At 31.9% G+C, this 25,354-nt stretch overlaps 1 protein-coding gene across 1 annotated transcript; it reads right to left on the bottom strand.

The window, feature by feature from the left end:
* Nucleotides 1-23,936: 23,936 nt before the first annotated feature.
* Nucleotides 23,937-25,354, bottom strand: LOC143548621 (UPF0481 protein At3g47200-like). The gene has a single exon (XM_077039729.1). It carries the CDS (start codon nt 25,248-25,250, stop codon nt 23,937-23,939), a length of 1,314 nt encoding a protein of 437 aa, XP_076895844.1. The 5' UTR covers nt 25,251-25,354.

Genomic DNA, 25,354 nt, shown 5'->3' with positions numbered 1-25,354 from the left:
TAATACAAAACTATTTTCATAACTCGGTAGCAAAAATTCATGGCGCACTATCTTAAAATCAAATAATAATAAAAAATTATAACAAAGATAAGTTACTAATATACTTAATAAAATCTCCAAGAACTAACTAGACCCACCATTTAAAAACTTGTTTTCAGAACAGGATCGACCATTGAACCAGACACTTTATATATATATATATATATATATATATATATATGTATGTTATTGTCCATTACATCTAATACAACTCACCACAACTCATTGAAACTCAATATGACATAACAAAACTCATAATGGTCCACTAGATTTATCAAGGCCCGTAATGGCCCATTGAGTTCTTTCAAGGCCCAATACGGCCCATTAAGAAATATACTACATGTTATTACTCGTTACATCTTATTTGATACATTACAACCTAATATGACCCTTTAAAATGCAAATTGACATCCATCATGGTCAATTAAGACTTATCAAGGTCTAATATGGCCATTAATATGCCCTACTTGCAGCGCATGCATATATTTTATGTATGTGTGGGCCCTCAGGTGGGCAAAAGTGAAATTGCACTAATTTTAACGTTATTTTACTAATTTCGTGAAAATAACAAAGTTAATCAGCCATCATGTGGTGGCGTTGATAACCGAAAGACAAGTGTACATGCACCAATGAGCTTGTGTTTCAATGGCTGAGTGTTATGAGCCTTATCTCCAAGGATGATGACGATGATATACTATGGCCATTAAGACATACATGTCATGTTATTTTTTATTATTTTTAACATGACTCTACAATCCATTAAAACAAAATATGACATAATAACACTCATCATGGCCCACGAATTCTATCAATGTCCAATATGGCCCATTATACATCTATGACTTGTTAGTGGTCATTACTAGAGGTGCATAAATCGGGTTTTTTCTAATACCCGGGTTCGGATATGGAACCGGTTTCGGGTATGATCGGGTATTGGAAAATCGGGTATTGAGATAAATCGGGTAGGGTTCGGGTAGGGTATTAAGGAGAAAAACTCAACCCTATGTATCCGGGTAGGGTATGATCGGGTTCGGGTATTGTAAACGGGTACGACCGGGTATTAATACCCGGTTTTGAATTTGTAATTTTTTTATACATTTTTTAATTTGTTTAAAATTTAAATTTGCTTTGTATGAATTAAACTATATTACAAAAACCATAAATCCACTTAATTACAAATTATTTACTTAGTAATATGCATTTTATAAAAACTTAAACATAAAAGTTGTGAAGTAACATAAAAATATATACTATAAAAACTCATGTATTATTGTGGGTATTAGAAAATTGGTATCGGGTATAGCCGGGTATCGGGTATAGGGTATGACCGGGTCCAGGTATTTACGGGTATAAATCGGGTACAGTTTCGAGTACGGGTATTGACCTCAAAATGCATACCCTACGGGTAGGGTCGGTTTCATAATATAACGAAGGACTGATAATCTGATATAACGAAGGACCCTTCATACATTATAAAATATAAAACTCGTGACACACGCATTTAATGACCTTTGACTTTTGTGTCACTAATATAAGTTTTTAATTGTATATCATATTTGCTTGATATACATTTTTGATGACATTTATTACTTTTTTTTGTTACTTATATAGAGTTTCTTTTATGAGAATTTACGTATGCCACATTTTTTCGTTACCTATTGTTAGTAAAATTTAAAATATGTATGCCACTAAAATGTTCATGGTACGAAAATTTTCATCACACGTGTTTTCTCCTAAAAAATTTTTCCAAAATAATTTAAAACTTCCTCCAAGTTTTATATTCCAATCTTCCTAATTTTTCCCCAAATTAATTTCCCTCTTCTAGAAATTAATTTTTATCCAATCTAATTTCCTTCTCGATAAAATTAATTCCAATCCTACTAATGGATGTTACAGATCAACAAATCGATATCAAACTTGTATTGTATGATCTTAATTTTATGTATCATCAATCTGCAATTGAGATTTGAGATGCATTCGTGGTATAACTTTTAACATTGTTTTATGGTTATTGCTTTTTTCTTTTGGGGTTGTCTTTTGACGCGAGTGTTCCCTTTTCTTGTGTTTTCAGATTTGGAGTCATGGTGAGTGGCAAGTTGCTCATTTCAAAATTAGGGCATAAAGTCATGTAACATCCTACTTTCAGTTATTATAATAAAAATAAATTTCGTTATTTCATAGTGGGTCGTTATCGGTTTAGATAAATAGAATACGAATTGGGCCAGTGCTGGGTAAATGAATATGGGTTATGGACTTGGGTTAGGAAAGAAAGAAGGAAAGACCATGGGCTTAAGCCCATGATCCATAAATATATAAACCCTTAATATCCATTTAATCCTCATTCACACATATTCCATACACCACCCAAAACACACACTTAAGATTTCTCTCTAGTTCTTCCTTATCTCTATCCGAAATCAAGAAGGAAACCGAGCACCGATCCGAGGTAACGATAGTTTAATATTGTATGAGCTTAACCCGTTAGATAAAGTTGCGAAACAACGAGCCGACACCGTTAAACCATTTAAATCACGAGATCCGGGTGAAATCGGGTATAAACCGAACCTATGATGAGCTTAGGGATCACCCTAGCTCAGATCTGGATCGAACGGGGAGAAAAACAGTGAAAAACGAGTTAAGAATCGTTTTTCCGGTGAGTTCGCGTTTTTCCGGCGGCTTTCCGGCAATGACGGCGCCGGAAAGGCGGCGCCAGAAAAGTAATACGAGGTTAAGGGTATGTCAGGGAATGTTCTGACATTCCCTGACCTAACCTTAGTTTGCTAACGAGAATTTAGCGAATTAAGGGTGATTCGTTAAGTTGATTAGCTGAGGAAAGATAACGAACTAGCCTTAGTTCGTGTCCTGATTCGTTAAGTAGATTTGCTGAGGAAAGATAACGAACTAACCTTAGTTCGTGTCCTGATTCGTTAAGGAAAAGATAACGAATTAACCCCCCATTTCGTTATAGCCATTCGATAAAGGAGATAACGAATTAGAAGGTCTAATTCGTTAACTGATTCGCTATGTGGACTGGTTCGTACAAGGACGGATTCGTCAGAGGTCCAGTTCGTTAGAGGGTTCAGTTCGTTACAAATGACTAGTTCTCTAGAGGGTTCAGTTCGTTACAAATGACCAGCCAGGGGCTCTGCCCCTTGGACCCTGCTAGGGGCTGCCGCCCCTAGACCCCGCTGCCAGGGGCGCTGCCCCCGGACCCCCGTTCGTTGTGGGTTATGTAAAGATAGATATACAACATGAGTAGTAGTAGTTAATTGATACATGTAAATATTATACAGTTAGCCGTGCACAGCTCAAGAAGGGAATAACGATTAACGGAGAGCGTAACAGGAATCAGGTGAGTTTCTAGCCCCATTTATGTGTTATGTTTTCGGGGCTGTGTGCATACTCAATATGTTTGTTAATACGCTTATCCTAAGAGATAAGTGTATGTCTTATGTGAATAATGTGAAATGTATGAATGATTGCTTGATGGTACGTGAACGATCTTCGGATATTGCACGTACTGTCGGGTTGTAACGCTATGTATGAGGTAAGTATGATATGTATGCTTATATGTATGAACGTGATAAAGTTAATAAAAGAAGGAAATGATGGCTGTATGGTTGTATGGTTACGAAAAGGGTACCGAGCCCTAATAATGCTCGAGGTATGATGTATGGTTGTATGGTAACGAAGAGGGAATCGAACCCTACTAATATTCGAGAACTAGGGAACCGAACCCTACTAATATTCGAGGAAAGAGGGTACCGAGCCCTAATAATACTCGAGGAAAGAGGCAACCGAGCCCTAATAATACTCGAGGAAGGAGGGTACCGAGCCCTAATAATACTCGAGGAAGGAGGGTACCGAGCCCTAATAATACTCGAGGAATGTAGGGCGTAATGCTCTTTATAACGTAAGATATGAAAGTAAGTTAATACAAAAGAAAGTATGAAAGTATGAAAGTATGAATGAAAGAATATAAGTTTATGTGTATTGTATAATGTATGATTAACTAGAACTCACTCAGCGTAGCTGACTTTTAGTATGCACGCAGGTGAGTAGGATGAGGCAGCTCGCTTGAGGAGACACGTGACATTGAATAAGAGGCTGGCATCGGAAGACTCAAGACGTTTAAGTTTAATGTTTTGTTTATTTTGAAAGACAAGATGACGTTTTAAGACAAGATGTGTTTTGTTATGAAATGTTTTATGAAAGCTTTTATATTCCGCGAATGTTTTAATTAACTCTGATATTTAGAACTGCGTTTATGAGTAAATCCAACAGGAAAGTAGGGCTACCGGTAACAGGGCCTTACAAGTCAGATGTTGCTTGGAGCAATGAAAAAAGAAGCCTTGGTTCTACATGCATTCGATTTTGCAAAATGACCGCTACTTGACATTCATGTGGTTAGTTTCTGCCCTAATTGAAGCCTTGAAAGGAATTAATAGGTCAAATATTGTTTCTGGTTCAGTTATTCTTTGCTAAATACTTATTTCATTGCACCAATGGAACTAAAAAAAATGATATCATTGCCTATTCTTGTTGTGTGTAAATCTGCGATTTTGTGATTTAATAGCCAATATGTGATCTATTTAAAGGCTGGGTAATTGAGATCAGAGGGAATTTCAAAGGATTCAAATAGAATATATGGTTTAGAACCAGAACCGAACCACATCGAATTAAGCTATAATTTAGATCCTATAGCCAAACGCCCAAACCTATTGTTTTGTATGTGGTTCTGAATGGTCGGTAAAGTCGCTCTTGCGAGTTTGGGGGTTCAGAAACAGGATTTGCACAGCCCTACCAACGGGTATACTTGCACCTTTTATACTCACTTTGTCTTTGGAGTTGCAAATAATTGTTGTCTGAACTATCCCCCCTTGGATCTTTGTCAATTAACATATTTAAATGATAAACTCTATTCATTCTTTTAGTTTAGTTGTGATGTTTTGGGCGATTTCTGCCTTTGGTGGCAATTTTTGCTTTATTATTTTTGTTCCAAGCCGGATAGGAGGATTTAGACCAATGAAATTTAAAAAAGATTAAATATATAGGAATTTAGTTTTTTCAAATGAATAGCAACCTGCAACATTAGTACTAGTGTTGCGAACGAACCGAGCGACTCGCAAGCTACTTAAGCTCGGATTGATAAAAGCTTGAGCCAAGCTGAGCTTTTTCGAGCTTGAGCCTTGTGCATTTTTAAGTTCTACATCTTTTCAACTTTTATGTATTAATTTAGCACTACAAATCCGAGCTCGAGCCGAACTTAGGCTCGTTTAAGTTTTTTTTAGAATATATAAAATGAATTAAAAACATATATAACTAAATAATAAATAATAAATGAGACGAGCTCGAGCCAAGCCTAGGCTTGAAAAACAACTCACGGGTCGAGCCCAGGCTTGAAAAAACAACTCACGAGTCGAGCCCAAGCTTGAAAAAACAACTCATGTGTTGAGCTCGTTCCTAGTCAAGCCCGGGCTCAACTCAGCTCGCTTACACCTTACATTACCACTTACAGATGAACAAGTAAAGAAATTATAGTGATATTTACTTCTTTTGTTGTATACTAACCTACTGTATTATTATATCTTCTATAAAATGCATAACTTTAATAATTGCTATAAATTCTTGGAAAAATTACATCTAGTAAATATTTATAAAATATATATATTATTGCAACCCTTATTCTTAATTCTGCTTTCAGTATTTATTGCTTTATGTCAATCTGTCTTTCGAGATTTCACTTAGATTTGATTGATGCTTTTATCAAATAAATTAATAGATGCTTTTATCAAATAAATTAATAAATGTTTTTACAGGAAGTGAAAGGTGGGTATGAAAACAAATATGGAGGTTGGAAATAAAGAATGAATCATAAGAAAATACAGCAAGGGAATGTCGGGGATGAGTTTGATGCTTCAGTTAATTTTAGTATAGCAATGTATGTATTGAATTTGTTTCAAAAATGCAATAAAGTAGATCTTTTATAAAATTTAATTACATGCTAATATGCAGGAAAGATGAAGCAAGACAACCACGTTCAAGGAAAGTACCGCATCTAGGCATCTAACAAGATCAATTTTTACCAGATGGTGACTTCTCACAGCTTTAAATTATAAATGACTTAGTTTAGGTTGTCTTTTTTACATGAGCACATTTATTTTGTGATGAAGGTATGAGAGGGAAGGTGAATGAAATATTATGTCCCCATGGACGTATTTGCGAGTATAGTGGATTCGTTGAAGGAACCTCCCCTGTTGACAATCCTAGAAACGAGGGTGGGTGAAGCTTATGTAAGTCTTGTTATCTTTTAAATGTATGTTTCTAGTTTTATAGCTAAGTTATATAATGTTAATATACTAATTTTTTATGTTCTTATCTTAAGAATCATACAACGAAGTGGTTATAAAGAAGTATGGAGACGACACTAACTTACACCTAGAATTTGCTATGGAATTATGGTCGAGCATCACAGGGTGGAAGGAAAAAGGTCGGTTGCATGGGACTAGAAACTCACCGACTTGTTCTTATCCATCGGGGAGAAGTGATAAGGTTTGTATTTTCTTTTAGAAAAAAAATTGACATAGAGTTTGGTCTATTTTTGGCAAACTGTGATTTGGTCTTCTTTTATTATTATATATAGAAAATTAAAAAATAATTGACATGGTATTAAGGATGATGTGCACATTTAATATATAGTTACATATGCAAGTATGCAACAGTTGAAAGAAAAAGCAGCTGAGCTGGAATGGGAAAGATAGTTAAGTTGAAACAAGAAAAGGTAGAGAAATATGCTATGTTGGAGAAAATTGAAGAAAATGCGAGATTGTATGCTGAAATAAACGAGAATCTTCAATTGTCACGTAGCCAACTACAAAAGTTTCCACCAAGTTAAGATTATATGGGTTTATGTTGGTAAACTAAATTTCGTTTTTTTTGTTGTATTACAGAATCTGATGATTTAGATCTTTCTTGTATTACATTTTTCTTGTATTGCATTTGAATATTTTATTCTATTTGATTTGGATATTTATCTTTGGTATGATATTTTATAAATTTGAATCGAATGTTTATAGGTAAAAAGTGGAAAAGAATATGAAAAAGAAATTTTTTGGAAAACATTCATACAAAATCTATGGCTATATATGTAGCTAACCTTATATGATCTGTAGCGAATTTAGGCAAATTTCTATAGCTACATTCGTAGCAAAAATCATACAAATAGGTAAATTTCATTGCCAAACTGGTAGTAAAAAGCATAGCTAATTTGTAGCTAAAAGATTTGTAGCAAAATTATGTAGTAATAAAATCATAGCAAAATTTTGTAGCTAAAATTCCGTAGCTAAAAAAACGTAGCAAAATTCTGTAGCTAGCGATTAGTATCTAAAAATTCGTAGCAAACAATTTTATAGCAAAATCTGTAGCTAATATAGCTATAATAACGACAACTTTTTCTGTATCTAAATTCATTGCAAAATTGTGATTCCGTAGCAACAAACCGTTGCAAATAAGTTAGCTACGAGACTTGTACCTACGGATCATACGGATCATATTCGTAGCAAATCCGTAGCAAACAGGGTGTTAGCTACGGATTTGACCATAGCAATTGCCTATTTTTGTAGTAGTGTGTCAACGTCCGTAAACACTCGCCCGAAGGCAAGACAGTGAGGTGAGATAAAAACCGTTCAGTTCAAGGATCCAACTAGTGAACGCCACTAACTCGTCTACTCTCCCATCATCACCCGGTGCCGCCAAAACTAAATGATGGGTTCAAGAATCGAACCTGGGTTACATAAAACGCCAAGTCTTTCCCTTACTACTCAATCAACAGCTCGTTGATAATATTAGACTAAGTTAAAAGGCAATGTTGGGTAATTAGTTTTTATTTAATAATATATTTACGTAATAAATATTATTATATATAATTATGATGAAAAATAGTTAAAAACGTATTAATTAATTATTTTAACATACCGTAACAAATAGACGCAATGACATAGTTAGTCGCTAACGTTTTTCTAAAGTAATAAGATTTAGTACTAATGTTTAAAAGTTGTATGTATTGGTACTGAGATTTTAATTGTGTAACATTATTATGTATTAACTTTAAACTCCGTTAAAAGTTAACGGAATTTGCGTCAACTCGTCGTCATAACGCTTGAGTTTACCAATGCCCATTCTTCAACGCTTGGATTATAACAGCACCTGATTTTTACCGACCGAATAACATTGATTTAAATATTTTAATTTCTTTTGTGTATTAATCTTTTTTATAATTCCAACAACTTTATATTTTGGGTTTTACTAAGGTACCTTTACTAACATAACCAATATCCACCGAACACGCTTCAATTATCTACTGCAATACAATGCCTCAGTTTACCAGCGGAATTAATATTGTTATAAATATGATAATTTTTAAATAAACGTTGTTGAACCTTGATGCTACCTAAAACAACAAGATTAAGTACTAAGGTTTAAAAGTCACATATATAGATACTAAGGTTTTAATTTTGTTACAATGCTATGTACTAACTTTCATTAAATGATAACAGAAAATGCAAAAAGCTTAGGGCATTATTGTCATTACACTTTCTCACTAAATTATTTGGCGTATTTGTGTTTAGGAACATTTTAGAATTTCGTGTTCTAATTAGTAGTGATATACCCGTGCATTACGCAACAAATTCGGTAAGTAAAACTTAGACGATGCAGTTATGAGTCAAGGTGAATTATATCTGTATTAACTATGTTCGTTACGGTACCGAAAATAAACCTAAAAAATAAATTCATCATATTAACATACTTAAAAAACTAACGGCGCTCGTATAGCCTATTATTTTTAAAATTACCATATTTAAAACAGTATTTATTCGACCGGTAAAATCTGCCATTGTGTTACAGTAGCGAGTTGACGCATATTCGATGGTATTAGTTACGTTAGTAAAGTTGCCTTAATAAAACCCAAAGTATAAATTTGTTGAATTAACATATAAAAAGATTAACACATAAAAAGATTAAAATATTTAACATGATGTTTATTCAGTCGGTAAAATTGGGCGTTGGTAAAATCCGAGCGTTGATGTCCGGGCATTGGTAAACCCAAGCGTTACGACGGCAAGTTGACGCAAATTCCGTTAAAACTGTTAAATTTTTACGGAAGTTAAAGTTAGTACGTAACTTTGTTACAAAATTAAAACCTTGGTACTAATTAGGTTGCAACTTTTAAACCTTGGTACCCAATCTTATTACTTTATGGAAATGTCAGGAACTAATTTCGTAATTGTGTCTAATAAATACTCCCTCCGACCCACATCACACAATTTAAGAAATATTTGAGTTTTTTATTTTCTAAGGTGTAAAATGACAATAATCTCCTCAACTTATTTGGCTAAAATCCATTTTGTCTTACATGAGACCAACCATTTGCTGCCTACTTTTTGCCGCCACATTTTCATGGAACCAACAATTATACTTTTACTTGTATTGTTCAAAATGTTTGAATCCTTTACATTTTCACTAAATTTAAATTAGCGCCTACTTTTTGCCTTCTGTTTGAAACACCCACAATAAAGTGTTGGAATCCTTTCATTTTCACTAATTTTCTTTATTCCATTAAACTACGGAACACTCAATAAACCCACGTAAAAAAACAAACTTGACCAATGAGCAACGACAATCCATTTACCAAATGTTATTCCAACAAAGTGTCAATGGAGGATTGAAAAGGGAATTCATAAGGAATGTGGCGACACTCTTCTCTGTATCTACCCGGACTATAAGTCGCATTTGGCATGACGCTAAACTTCAACTTCAACATGGATCAGTTGTTGATGTATCTTCGAAAAGGGCTAATGTAATTAGACGAAAAAGGATACAAATCGATTTTACTCATGTCTCACAAATCCCACTACGTCGTCGAACAAATATTCGGTCTCTAGCAAAAGCAATAAACGTTTCAAAATCAACAATGCATAGAAGAATTAAAGAAGGAGTTTTAAGACCACACACAAATGCGATCAAGCCGGATTTAACCGATCAGAATAAGAAAGCAAGGTTAGAGTTTTGTTTATCAATGGTTACTCGATCTTTGTCAAGTGCTAGTCCGACATTTTATGATATGTTTAATGTGATTCACTAATGTACCAAAATCAATGGAGAGCTCTAAATACTGGTCAGCAGTATACTTAAGTTATGATTGAAAAATGAAAACATAGGAAAGTTATATTTTTGGAGTAATACAAATTACAAAACTAATGGATCTAAAGTGATATAGTCTTTTGGAACAAAGGTAATAATTGTTAGAGATAATCCTGATCGATTCCTGAAACAAATCTAATAAAAGAACTAATGAAGATTTTGTCATTATTTTAATTAATTACAGAACTATACTTCAAATCAAATCATATCCAATTCTAAAAATGGTGCAGCAGAAGCAATCTCTGTAACAAAGTTTGGTGACTTAACCAAATAAAGAAAAGTGAAAATGTTTGCATCTGTGGGTCTCATTCTCCCTTTTCCTTTGTCCAAAACAATTGCTTTTCCCTTTAGAGTATAATTAAAGACCCCAGGAAATATGTCACCAAAGCTATATATATATATATTTGGTTAATTGCAGGCTTCGAGAACTTTGATATTTCACAAGGAAAATGTATATAAATGATGTATGTATTGTGTGTGTGTGTGTTATGCAAGACGTTTAATCACCGACGGATCAAACTAAAGCCTCGAAAAAATATTCTTTTAAAGGTCTTGCAAATGCATAGATGTAAACTGAATGAAACTTTTACCTACGTAGAGTTTCCTACATATGTTCGTCAACGATAGGTATATTCATTGAAGGGTCATGCGGTCGTAAAATCCTTTGTAGCCTATAGCGATCCTATCTTTTTTTCGAGCGACTCTTTAATGAATATCACCTATGAGATTTGATCTTTCATGATTTGGAAATTAAGACAACTTTAACCGAGTTACACAAGTTTTTTTCTCTCATTTTATTTATATACCATCTATTCAACATTCCTTTGATGTATTTTTATTTGATCATACTAGTGCTAATTCATGACAATATTGAGACTCTCTCTCTCTCTTTAACTCTGTGTTAACGTAAGTGTTAAAATTACAGATTTTGACTCAAACTCGTTTAGACGTTGATCATTCTTTAAATAACTATTGTGTTTATGGCTTTATGCTACATGGAATATCTCGAGTAAGGACAGGGGTATATTTGTCCAATTAGAGAAAAGCTGAAATATGCGCTCATATGGGCAACGGGTCTGAAAAGAAATAAAGAAAAAGAGAAGCATTCAATAAAGAAATAAAAGGAGTGACACCAGAAAGCAAGAAAGTGTGGTGGACTACTGGTGTCTGGTGGGTGGAGGATTTTAACAGAAGGTTTTTGTGTGCCTTTTTTTATTGCTTGGAGGCTTGCCCAAGAAACCTCTTTTTTAGACTTTTAATTCTTTTTATTCCTTTTTAATTTAAGCTAGTCACATTTTTTGTCCTTATACTATACAAAAGCTAGGTTGCCTAATTATCATAGAAGCAGGAAAACAATAGTTATAACTGACCCTCCATGCCTTCATCCATTGTTTTGTTCACATAAACTTCGATTTTGGGACGTCTCTACGGTCTTAAAGAAAATACTTTGTTTTAGCCTACCAAACTAACTACAACGATTAGAGTTTTCAGTTGTGACTGGTTATCAGTTTTAAACCATTGTTATTGTCGTGCGTGTACCATTACACCACCGCCAAGGACTTAATATAGACTTAATTAATTGAGAGAGAAACATTTTATGTGTGTGTTTCTTCCAAATTGTTGTATATACATTAATGGCCCGGATCGAGAACAACTCACCAATTTTATTAATCAAGAAAATAACTCAAAACTTGATCAATTTTCTTTTAACCCTTATATGAATTCTTTTGGGTTATATAGAGGCTCGATTACAATTATAGTAAAACACAAACTCCTATTTATTTATTAAATAAAATTTCATCTCTATCTAATAAATAAAATAGATAATTATATCTAATTGCAATAATTAAATAATTAATGAGATCGATCCATTGGCTCGAACCGGCCCCACCTTCGCGACCCATAACTTGGTTCGGGAATGAACTCCAACATACATTGGTTAGGTACTTAGGTTAATAGCATATCGTATAATATCATGTATGTTTTTTTCTACGCACATACACGTGTATTTTGTTTCACAAGTAGGCACATGTATGGATAGTATAAAATAAGTTATATTTTTTGCCCTTTTTATATGTGAATATGTGATTGTTGCAGTTTTTAACTTATTTGTAATGAACGTGATACATGTTTACTTTTGAATAAAAACCACTAAACAGCAGGGTTGGCTTAATCATTTTAGGGACCTTAAGCGGAAACAATTTCCAACGCCTATTTAAAAAATGGTCCGTGTTTTCAAAATCCATTTTTATGATATGTAAAATACATGAAAAAATAAAGTTGGTAACTATGAGATTCAAACTTGTGCCTCCCAAAAGGAAAAGTAAATCAAGTCTTACCACTATACTTTATGTGTTTGTTTGTATCTCTCAAAATTAACCTAATTCAGGCTAAATGTGTATCTTTATATGTTTTTAAAATGTGATTTTATTATATTAATTAAGTCCTAAAGCCCTAGCTTATAACGGCTCTTGACCCGGCCAGCAAAATAGTAATAAACTTATGAACAATCTGTTTTAGCCTTTGATTATGGAACAAACAAAAGGAGATCAGAATAGTGGCAATACAATTAATTTTTTAATTTATTCTTAATAATTCTTTTAATATCTATGTATGACTTGCATATTTTGTCTCCCATCATGGATGAAGCATGGGACCTCCCCACCTCCGTAATTCCACGTATGATTGAATAATACTTTGTTAAAGTTTTAAACAATATACGTACGTAAAGGTCATGTTTGTAATTTCACATTATAGTTATATATGAGTCATAACCATCCTTTTTATGAGTGGTTCATAAACACACCTTTTTTGTCCTTTTTGTCCGAAAGTCCAAATAAATATATATCATTCAAAACGATTGATGCCTTATTAGCGTAGCTACATGAACCATCTCCATCACTCCTATCATATAATATAGCATTCATGGCCATTCTTTTAATATTCTTATACTATATTTGTTGCCTTGACACACTTAAAGAAGACATAACTTAAAGTTAAAATGATTATTCAGAGTTTCAGACTGGTAGTTATTGATATTAATTCACGACTTATTTAGATGGATTTAATCAGTTTTGAAAAATTCCAAACCATCGAACAACCAAACACGAAGTATGTTACATGCGTGAAGTGAATTGCTTGAATGCAGTTCTGATTGACAGAATTATGTTTTATATAAGCCAATTAAGTAATAATGCCAAAACTAATGTTTGATTGATAAACATTATGTTGTTCGACAATTTTTTTGAACTGATTAGCTGTTTTTCAATTATGTTTGGTCTGTTTTGATTAACATTTTTACATGTAATATTAAGTCAAGATGATTTATATTATCACAAATGATGTCGTGGTGATAATATATATAATTTTTAAGCTTTATGAAAAAATATATAAATGGGACCCAAATAGGAGAAAACAGTTTAAAGAAAACATCCTTGTTCAAAGCTTTCTTTTTTTCCACATTTTAAGGGAGACAAGAAACCACCCCTCATGTTATGTTCTTCTTTATACATCTACAACACTTTCAGTGTCACGAAGTCAATAGAGTAGACGTTTAATACATCAAATTGTATTTTATATAAATATATATATGTATATATGTGAATTTATGTAACTGTAACTCTGTAAGTGCATTCATTGTAAGTGCTTTTAAACACGAGATACGTGCCACTAAACTTTGAATCACTTAACCTTAACGTGCTCATTAGATGTTCATTTTAGTTCACATAACTCAGACATAAATATATAATTTTGTATAAAATATTAACTAGCGAGATCAAATCAGCTTGTTATTTCAGTTTACTATAGCAAATGAAAAGAAAATAAAAAAATATATACTCGTAATATGACCAAAAGTGCATAAAAACGTGTTAAGTGTGTTGTTTTTTGTATTATGTAAAGTGCAATCCACGTTACCAAACATGCATGCTGATTCAATATGAACCAAGCAAAAGATAAAATCCTCAAAATATAACATGTTCGGTTAATTGATTAGTTAAAATAAGAAACCAAAAAATGGACCAACCAAATTAAAGTACTATTCAAGCTTCTTTGAATTAATACAGTTGATAATTATTAATATAGTTATATAAATATTATGTTTGACTAGACACATTAACCCTGGCCTCGTCAACTTCAATTTATGAAACTCGAGCTAGTGGCTCGGCTAGTTTACACCCCTGAATTCGACCAGACTTTCTTCTTTATTTTTGTGTGTATTACCTAGCCTAGCCTTGGATTTTACCGCGTATCGGTATCATGATGCATTTATATATGATCAATTTAATATGAAGATAATTTATATGTTGTTATAAGATACACAAAAAAATAGTGGAAAAGACAGAAAAGAAATTAACACATGTACATATCAAATTTTAAATGGATTAAACATGTTTTTAGACAGGTGATTAAACGTATATAGTTTGTAATGAGGTGTGATATATAATTTATGCATGTATGCGAAATATATCATTTCATTTGATAAGTGAAAAATATAAAAATATCGTAGGGCCATATATATTACGTAGGAATTGAAAGACAACAATATGTATCGTGTAATATTGCTTTAGAAGGTTTGACATTTTCCACAATAATTGTAGATCACAATTCACAAGTGACTAGATTTTGAGAGTTGTTAATTTCTGAAAAGCTTTGATTAATTTAAGCATCATTTTTATTTGTAATTTTTTTATAAGTGTACAAATTTAGGTATGATATATAGAAATTGTGATTCTTTTTACTGCCATAAAATTATTATTAATGTTCTTTTGAACGTCGTATTTATGTTATCTGGATGACTTGAACATAAGGCGTCTCATACTTTTGGTGTCATAAAATTATTTATAAATCTCTATCTCTACTATATATAAAGAGTGAGTGAAGGACCTCCTAAAATTTAAGAGGTCCAATTAATTTTGCAAAATGTATAACTTTGAATGCTTACATTTTATAAAATTTGAGGGCATTTATGTCTTTACTCAACCCTTCATTAAACGTAACTTTTCAATTTAATTCTATATTTACAGTAGTTACCCTTCTATAGTTACTATAATTACCCTTAAACTTTTGATAACTTTTGTAATATATAAGAATAGTTACACATCTAACCATTCATCTTTATCCAAGAACTTGACATATTTATTTATTTTTTTATTTCCATCTATATATTTAAATATATTATGTTTTTAAAAAATTGAACATACCACTACGACGTGTTTATTTTTTTCGACGTTTAGATATAAAAAAAATTCAACCCGATGTGTAAATTCTAATGTACAAGTCAATGAAGCATCAAAGTACAACATATATATGCAACTATAAACTTATAAATAATTTTTCTTTCACATTCTATAGTTATAACAAGGGGAGATTTCAATTAAGAACCCATTTGAGTTTTAAGAACTCGGAAGAACACAGTGTAACGATTTTTTTTTGAATTTTTTTTACACATGCGTAATATATGTAAGTTACATACACGTAAAAAAATTACAGAATTTTTTACGCACCGAGTTGACTTTTTACACATGTGTAACGGACGTAAAAGTTAGTGTAACCATTTACATATTTATTCTCTCTCATACTTTGGCTTTTTTGCCAGATTTAATCTCAACCACATATTCCAATCCATTTAATTAAATGTGTGTCCTACAATTGAGTTCTTAAGTTCTTAAAACTCAACACGGTTCTCAAAATATCCCTCCCCGTTATAACAATTACCCTTAAACTTTATATAACTTTTGTAATATTTAGAAATTGTTGCATATTTAACCCCTCATCTTTAACCAATAATTTGATAAATCTATATATATTTTTTTCTTCAATGTCTTTAAATATACTCTCTTTTTTACAAAATCAAAACCTATACTACGACGTGCATGTTTTTGTCGATGTTTAGATATAAAAAATTTACAACATCAATGTGTGTAGATTATAACTAACTAGTAATGAAGCATTGAAGTACAACTTAGATATGCATTATGAACCTATAAAATGTTTAAACGTATAAAGATGCCCTTAGTTTTACTTTATCAAATCATAATTTATAAAACCAATCCTTCTATTTAAATAATTCAAATTACAAATAAAACGAATAAAATTAACTCCAACTAATATTATGTTGGATATGAGTTGTAATTATTTTGGTAAGATCTTATAGCTAAGTTCAAACTAATAAAAAAGCCCAAAACAACTAATAGAAAGGGTTCGAGCCATTTCGAGTGGACCCGAGTTGGCTCAATTTATGAATGAGCCAAGCTCAAGCTCTCATGTTCAGCTCGCCTAAAGTTTCGAGCTCGATCCGATCTAGCTCGACATGTATTCGAGTCGAGCTCGAGCTTGGCCTAGCTCGGCTCGGCTCGTTGACAACCCTATATACATGTACCAACCGAACCAATTAAACAATTAACGTAATAAACTTTTGTAAAATATTACACGATTAAAAAAACTAACATAAGTATAGGAAAAAAAAGGTTAATACATAAAGGGAGACAAAAATGAGATGTGTGATTAGTATTTGTGACCTCAAACAAACCTATGAAAATTTTCAAAAAAAATTAAAAAAATCATAGCTCATAATATAAATAAAAACAAAACAAAAAACTAGCATAAAACAATATTGGGTAGTATAACACAATATCAAAAAAAAAAATACACAATGACAATAAAAAAAGTACACAATCAATGACAAAATAAACAAAAAAAACACAATGATTTTTTTTCAACAATTTTTTTAGAACGAGAAAAAGACGGGAGAAACATTTTTGTTTTCTTTTGTTTACTTTTATTTAAATTTGAGTTATGAGTTTTTAATAATTTTTTGAGGGGTTTGTTTTATGGCCATAAATCTTTTTCAATTTTCTCATTTTTATCTCTCTTTGTATAATAATTTGACCATGTATGGATAAGTATACTATATCAGTAGATGAAGGATAAATAACTAGTATCGCATTGCAAATTGTTGCCACCGCAACATCGCACGGGTTTCATGCTAGTACTTTAGTACGTAACACATGAGTTATGGGAAGAGGTCTACACACGTAAATTATTATGAAAAAAGTGCATAACAAAATACACACTTTTTTGATATCTTAAAAATATATAATTAAAATAAAATGATATAAATGTAATTTTATTGTTTCTCATTTAAAAATGAGAAATGTTAGTTTTATTTTCCGTTTATGTGCACCTTTGTAGCGATTTTTTTTTAAATTTTTTGTCTTCTTCAAGTTGGTAATTTTTGTTTACTGAAAATCATATGAAAATGTTATTTTGACGGGTTTTATATATATAGCCTATGTATATGTATGTAATAAACACAAAATTTAAAGTATATTTACAATTTATTTAAAAAGGTAAAAAATATATAGCGAATAATATTTATAATGACTCATCAAAGACGGAAAACTAATATACAAGTGTATAGGGATGGCTTAAATGAAAATAACTTAATAGATTTTTTGTAGAACTAACTAAGAAAAGGAACTAAATATGTATAACTTTCAGAAAATATATAGAGGCGTTGTTTTAATATCTTAAATAATATAAATTAAAAATTCATAATTCTCTCAAGTTACCAGATTGTTTTATTTATAAATAAAGGCTTATAATGCATTTGATCCGAATTCATGAGTATAGGTCTCACCAAACCCAGATAACCTATAAACGGGTTATAACATGTCATTATATAAAAATTAATCCCATCAAATATTTTATATGAAAATCTTATAATATAGGGATATACTAAAAATTAATATATATTTATTTTAAATGTATTATTTATAATTAGGAAAAAAATTTATAGTAAAAAAAACATGTCATAAGTCTCAACAAACCCACATATCTTTTAAACCGGGTTATAACATATCATTTATTTGTGAAACTTTTTCATCATAAAATCCTAATTATATTATTAATTTTCTTACAATAAATAAAATTAAAATTCTAAAAAATATATAAATATTATAAACAAATAATGTAAAATAACCTCATAATATTAGTGATAAAAACTAGTTTACTATATATACTAGTGTTTTATTAAAATATTTTGAATACACAATTTGAATTTACAAATAGAAAAAGTATCTTATGTGCTTGCTATCAAATCGTTTCTTTTCTTCATATTTCTTATCTCCATTTACACATGTTTTATTAAGTAAAATTCTCATTTAAAGTTTAGTATGTAACGAATTAGTACCAAAAGCATAATATCAATATTGTTAGTCCCAAATCCCAATTTATTTCATATTCTTTCCCCACTCCTGCTCTTTTAGACTTTTGATCTCATTACTAAAAAGTTTGAAGATCTTTGCCATTGATTATTTTGTTTTTTTTATATTATATTTATATATACGACAACAAACGGGTTCACGTCTCATACTATCTTATCTTATCTAAAGCACGCAGCAATTCGGATTATTTCTATACGGCTATGCCCATTCATATTGGGAATTGAATCAAAGGTGAATTTTATAATTGTATTTACCTTATGCTTATAGATAAGAGTTTCACGGAAAATAAAAAAAACAACTATTTATTGTTGTTCTTTTTGTTATTGCAATATTTTCGTCTTTTGATGAACAACACCCCCCCCTGGAGATTTTAAAATATAAAAACATGGTTGAAACATAATGTTTATTCCTATCTCTTGATATTTAAGAAAAAATATTAATAGAATTCGTTTATCTATAGAAGATGCACATGTACAAGTTATGTGTAGCTTAGAAGAGGAAATTACAATGGAGCACCATCTATTAACAACGTCTACTGCATACCAAGCCTCCATAGCAACATTGTAAGTATTGGTGAATCAACGGAAGGTGAATGCAACATTCACATGAACATGATTTGCTAACCATTCATAATGATGTTGGTATTCATGATGAAAGTAACAAGGACCAAGTCCCTATTTTACAAGATCAATCTTAAGATAGTAAGCTCTAGTGGTGAAGAAAACTATAAATCCATGACGGAAATAAATTTTGTATATCAGGATCTACTCATAGCTAGACCGAAATTGACAAGTCATGTACGGGTGATAATCCACTCAAAGATCCGAGTGTCAATGTGAAACATAAAACTCATGATCCAAGTAAGGTGATTAACCACACAATTCAAAAGTTTAAGAGAAAGGCCGGATAAAAAGGTGTGATGATCAAGAAAAGCTCGATAGTGTCATGAGAACATTTGAGCTAGGTGGAGCCGAGACAAGACAACTAGAGATCAAAAGGAGTTCCGGTAGAATCACGGTCAATGACACCAAATACAAAGTCATAATTATGCATGTTACCAAGATAAGGTTTCATATTAGAGTTGTAATCAAATTTTGAGTTACATTTTCTTGGTTATTATTAAATATTTGGGTGTTATCCAAATACGCATTTCGTGTTCTTAATTTACCATTTCGGGACTTGAAATGGCACGTCTTTGAGAATCATCATTTGTTATAATTTTCCTTATAAAACTCTATACCGACTTCTTGACTAAGAGGCCCTGATTCCATCACTAGACAAATGGTTAAAATTAATATTACCATTTACCAACCATATATTGGAAGTTTTAAGTAAAGTGTGTGAATGAAGTCTCAATTAAAACCCGGGCCCACGTGAGGACATTTTTGAATTCGTTTGAGATTCGAATTCATTTGAGATTTATTTCATAAACTGAAATTGTTGGTCAATTTTATTAATGATCATTATCATGATGATTATTATTTTCGGTTTCAACTCTGCACTAATGACCATTATTATTATTAATGATCATTATGAGAATGGTTATTAATTTCGGTTTTGTAATGCACTAATGGCCATTATTTGATATTTAATGGTCATTATCATTATTGATTATGATTCTATTACTATATATAAACGGACCATCTCTTGAGTTGACACAAAACCGAAAATACACCAACATACACACGTCTTCTTCTTCCTCTTTGCTACAACAACATTGTTACGGTTTTCGTTTCGGGCAAGTGATCAAGTCCGGCGGTACTACGCTTCTGTTTCGAACCGGAGTACCCTGGGAACAGACCGCGAATCTGTTTAAGAAAATTGTGTCAAACACAAGCCCGGTTCACCATTTCTTGATTATTTCTTTTCTTGTTTTTGGATTCTATGCTTATTATTAATACAAGATTTCCAACACCATATGAGTTATGGCCAATACATACATATGCATGAAGATCTACAAGTCATTATCAAATCATTATAATATCTCATCAACCTACTAATTGGTCTCAACTTTTAAGGGGACGTTGTTTTCAACAGCTTGAATTATGGATTAGGAACTTGCCATGGTCCACATATTTCTTTTCCTTCTTGCTATGATACAATAATTGGCAATAATCAAAATCACCCCTCTACCATGATTAGAAAGGTTTAACATTTTTAGTGTAGAGTATAAGTGACTATGCAGTATGCACCCGAGCTCATGTGACTATGGTTGTACGTACGTGGGGTCTGTTTTGGCATAAAACTATAACCATAATCGAGACGTCAGTAAATGGATTTTGGTCGTAGCTAAAACTAGTTTAAAACAATATCATTAGACATTATTTGGGCCTAAAAGTTTGGGCTTGAAATTTGTTGACCAATACATGAATTATTATTACACATTTTTTATTATATTAGTATATTATATAGCATTAGAAATATACATACAATCTATCATATTATAAAAAATACATATAATTGGTTATGTCTGGTTGTGACATGTATGGAAACCTTGTTAGCTATAATCGGCTACAATTGTTGGTTTTTAGAAAATCATTAAATTGACCCACTGGTTTTTTGTACGGTTCAATTATATCGGTTTGTTTTCATCGGTTAATTTGGATAGGGGTCAGTTAATTCGGTTTTCTGCATAACCCCACATGTGATATATAAATGTCAAAACACCAAAATAATCAGGTATACCTTGTCATGTCCAATCCATTTAATTAAACATGTCAACCAAAATAATGGAATATAATTGGACTATTTCTAAGCCTTAGATGGTCACCTGAATCTTTCATATATATTTTGCAGTAAAAGATAGCAATAAAGAATGGGTCAAGTGGGAAACCTTGCTTTATAAAAAAGATATATCACTTAAATTTGATTAATTAATGGTAGCAAGTCTTGTTGAAAAAAAGCTTAGTCCTGTAAAGATGGTAGGGCACAAGCTGATCTTCTAAAATGTATCTTTTGCTTTTGAAATATATAATAAATATATTAAAAGTAAATCCACCTATCATTCTCAAACCCCTGTTCATGTTCCCACTACATTAATTCAAACAATAAACAACAATATAAGACATAAGTTGTTTAAGCCAGACAGACATTTTACCTAATCATCAAATCACATTACTGTTCACTACCCTTTTTCAGCATCATATTGTACCATTCAACAGTTATGTTAAAACTTAAAAAAGATCAACATTTGAAAGATCATACCGACGACAATTTAAAAGGTCAAACTAAAAAAACGACTTCATAACATACCCTTGTTAATAGAAAAAATTTCTACTTTTTGCATATTGATCCATGACGATACATGTGTGTATAAACGGAGTCAACCTAAAAAGGTCATAACTTAGTGATGGCTTTCCCAACAGAATCTAGAATATTGTCGAACTAACAACGTCGTCGGTGATCAGATATTAATATCATAATGGCCATTATACAAAAAAAGATTATCCTTTGATTCCAGCCAAAGTAGCTTTTTGGTCAAAAGGAGAGGCTAGGCTACTATAGTTTGTTTTATGTTCAACTTTGTATCTGGTTAAAGAATATGAATAATCTTTCACTTAAACAATACTCCACCTGGTGTTGTTTAAGGAAAGAAAAATTTGATCATGGGCATGCATTGTTTATCTTGTTAGGCAACGTTAGAATAATAAGTTATAAAAAGTAATCGAAAAATGATTCGGCTCATCGTTTTTCTCAGAATCTAGAAATAAACAGTGTGAGAAAAGAATGCATAAATCATTAAATCTGACTTCCATAATTGCTGATTTTGGTAAAAATGGGTTCTATAAATGGTGTGTTATACTTATAATATAAGTTGATTCAATAAACAGACTGCACTAGTAGTACTTTTTGTCATACACAAGAAACCATTAATAAAATGATCATTCGATGTTCTGAAAATAAATGGAATTAATAGGCTAATAGCCTTATAGCCATACAAGGCCCAATATTATATATTTTACCACAGAACAAAGCAAACTATCATCAGGCCCATGATCCATCACAATCAGCAACCCTATCATACGGCCCATTTTTTTATAGAAAGTGGGCCAATTTTAATTATTATATATACTAGACAGGTGCCCACGCGATGCAACGGGTGTTTGAACCTGTTAATCACGTACAAATATAAGTGTTTATGGTTTGGTTAAAACCCAGAAAATCGTTTAAATCGGTCATTGGTTTGACTTCTTTTTTCTTTTTCTTTTCTACTTTCAGTTTGTTGGTCGGTTTCAAAATGTTCAAAACGTAGTGAACGGTTGGTTCGCGGTTTATATCGGCAACCGGCCATATGAAACCAGAAAAGACTATATCATATTATGTTGGTTATTATTTCACGTCCTAGATCTTCCATTAATATTTACCATTTATGTGGCTAAAATCATCATTTTTTATTTATGATCATCTCAAGTATCATATTATGTTGGTTTTTAGTTAAAATTGACGGTACATTGGATTATTAATTATTTTAAACTAAATTTATTATTAAAGTTTAAACTCGGAACCAGGCCGTTAGTAACGATTCGGTTTCAACTTTCAATGGTTGAGTTTGGTTTTGGACGACAACAAATTAGTATTAACGGTTGGACTCACAAGTTTAACTTAAAAACCATCAAAACCGACACTGAACACCCCTACGTAACATATTAATTTATTTAAAATGAAAAAAAAATTACAACAATATCATATCCAAATTAAAGAGAATAAAATGCTCGTTTTTATGGTGCAATTTGTTTATAAAAATATTAACGTATGAAAAGGCTATAGTCGTTTAAAAATCATGGGTGAGAAGCTAGTTTACAAATTAAAGTAAAAAACATAATATGGTTAAAGATGAGGGACAAAACTTGTAAGTTGAATGGATTGTGTTTAAAAGACATGTTAACCCTTACTAACACATGTACCTCATGTTTAAGTGTTGTAAATTACTTAAAAATGGGAGTCTTAATTTGCCCTTGTTTGGTGTATTATATATAGTATAGATTATTGCTAACTAGTGTTTACAACCTCCTAAATCATTATTAGAATTCATCATTATTTTAAGTTTTAACAATAGTTTTTTAAATCATATGTAATTAAATATGTTAATTATTCATGAAATTGAAAAAAGAAAAAGAAAAAATACAAACTGTGTTGACATGTTAACCAGCCCATTTTTACAACCTTGAAATCATGTAATCCGGAAAATAGTTTATATAACTCAATTGTCTAATCGAGTCAAACAGGTTGGATATTGGTGATTTAGTTGTAATAAGGTTTTATTTAACATGTTAAATGAGTTGGTGCCTTGTAGTGGTTGGTTAATAGGGATTGAAGGTCCACATGTTTAATAAAACATATTAAACATAACAACTCGAACATGACATGTGTATTCAAATATTATCTTGAATTATAAAGGAATTTAAATTTTCATTGAGATATTAGAAGAATCTTAAATTTCATTCATTAAGTTAACAATGTTTACATTAAAAATCAACTATTTTTGGTAGACTTAATGGTAAAGATTGTCTGAACAACGGTTAGAGCAAAAAGGATGATTCCAGCAAGTAGAGCAATCATATTCCATGGACTACTAAAGTAAGTATTCCTCATCCTTGCTATATGTTTTGGCCAATAACCATTGCGGTAGATATTTAATGTTTTCCATTGTTCCACATAAAAGAAATCCACCCATGCAACTTCTTTGCATATGCTATTGATCATATTAGCAGCTTCTTCATTTGAGCCCAAGTAGTTGACGAGTACTCCCGAATCTACCAATTTGGCAACATCTTCTTGAGTATTCACTAGCATATGCATGGCATAAGCATACGATGTAACATAATTACGAGTTTGACCTGACTGCTCGTATGCAATAAGATTCCTAAAGACTGACTCGGTGAAGTCACCAACAACCAATACTGACATTCTAAGAGTAGGCTTACGCCAAGATCCAAAAAAACATGTGAACCTTGATAATTTCACTTCCATCCCCATTAGCCATGTTGGATCTTGGTTAGGCTTGAAGTTCACCCCTGCCCTGTCTAGATCTATAGCCGAAGGGATTGTTGAGGTAAATGGATGTGATGTAATGTAATCCGGAGGAGTGTAACATTCATGGAGAAGGCTAAGTATATGGTGAGTGTTAGTTGAAATGTTGGAGATATCTATAAATGTTTCAAAAGGGTTGATGAAAATTAGAACTCGATAGATAAGTAGCGCGAGTGAGGCTTTAGGATTAAATTTCAATACGGTGCACTTAAATATTTCATCAAGAAAAAACAAAGGGATCTGGTTTTCAAGCAACACCAAGTCACGTGTCACATTTTGGTGTAGTAACAGTTTTCCCGAATATGATTTTTCATCAAGTTCCGAAATTTGGCTAATAAATTCAAGTATGAAACAAGCATCCATAACCATCATTTCAGCAATTTCTGCATCACTATAGGGCGTCGTCCAAACATAACATACCTTGATTTCGTTCATTGAAGCGTAAACCTTCTCCATACATAATTTCAATACATCCTCTAGCGAGGAATTAATACGACTCATTAGCTTAATCAGATAACTTGCTTTCTGCTTTTCAAATCCTTGGACGTTCTCATCTTGTCTATGCGGAGGCCCAATAGAGACCACCCGAGGGTTGAAAGAGTTCGGATTGAGATCACGTAGTACACCAGGTGCCATGTAAATCGATGGTGAAAATTCGTTCGCATGGCTGCCTTCATTTCTTACACGATCAAGTAGACTTTGGAATGACTCTTGGATTATGGCTACGTCTCCAATCTCCAGATCATTGTTTTCCATAATGAATGCTCTTTCCTCTGCAATTAGTATAACAAACTGAAAATTAGAAAATAGTCTGCATATTCTTTGTTTTTTTAATACCAAAATAGCTCAAAATCACATAA

Source organism: Bidens hawaiensis, unplaced genomic scaffold, assembly GCF_021521415.1.
Source record: "Bidens hawaiensis isolate Kalapana, Puna unplaced genomic scaffold, B.hawaiensis_p1.1 tig00015206_1, whole genome shotgun sequence".
NCBI lineage: Eukaryota > Viridiplantae > Streptophyta > Magnoliopsida > Asterales > Asteraceae > Bidens > Bidens hawaiensis.
The sequence above is the reverse complement of the archived record's forward strand: the minus strand, read 5'-3'. Positions and strand labels throughout refer to the sequence as shown.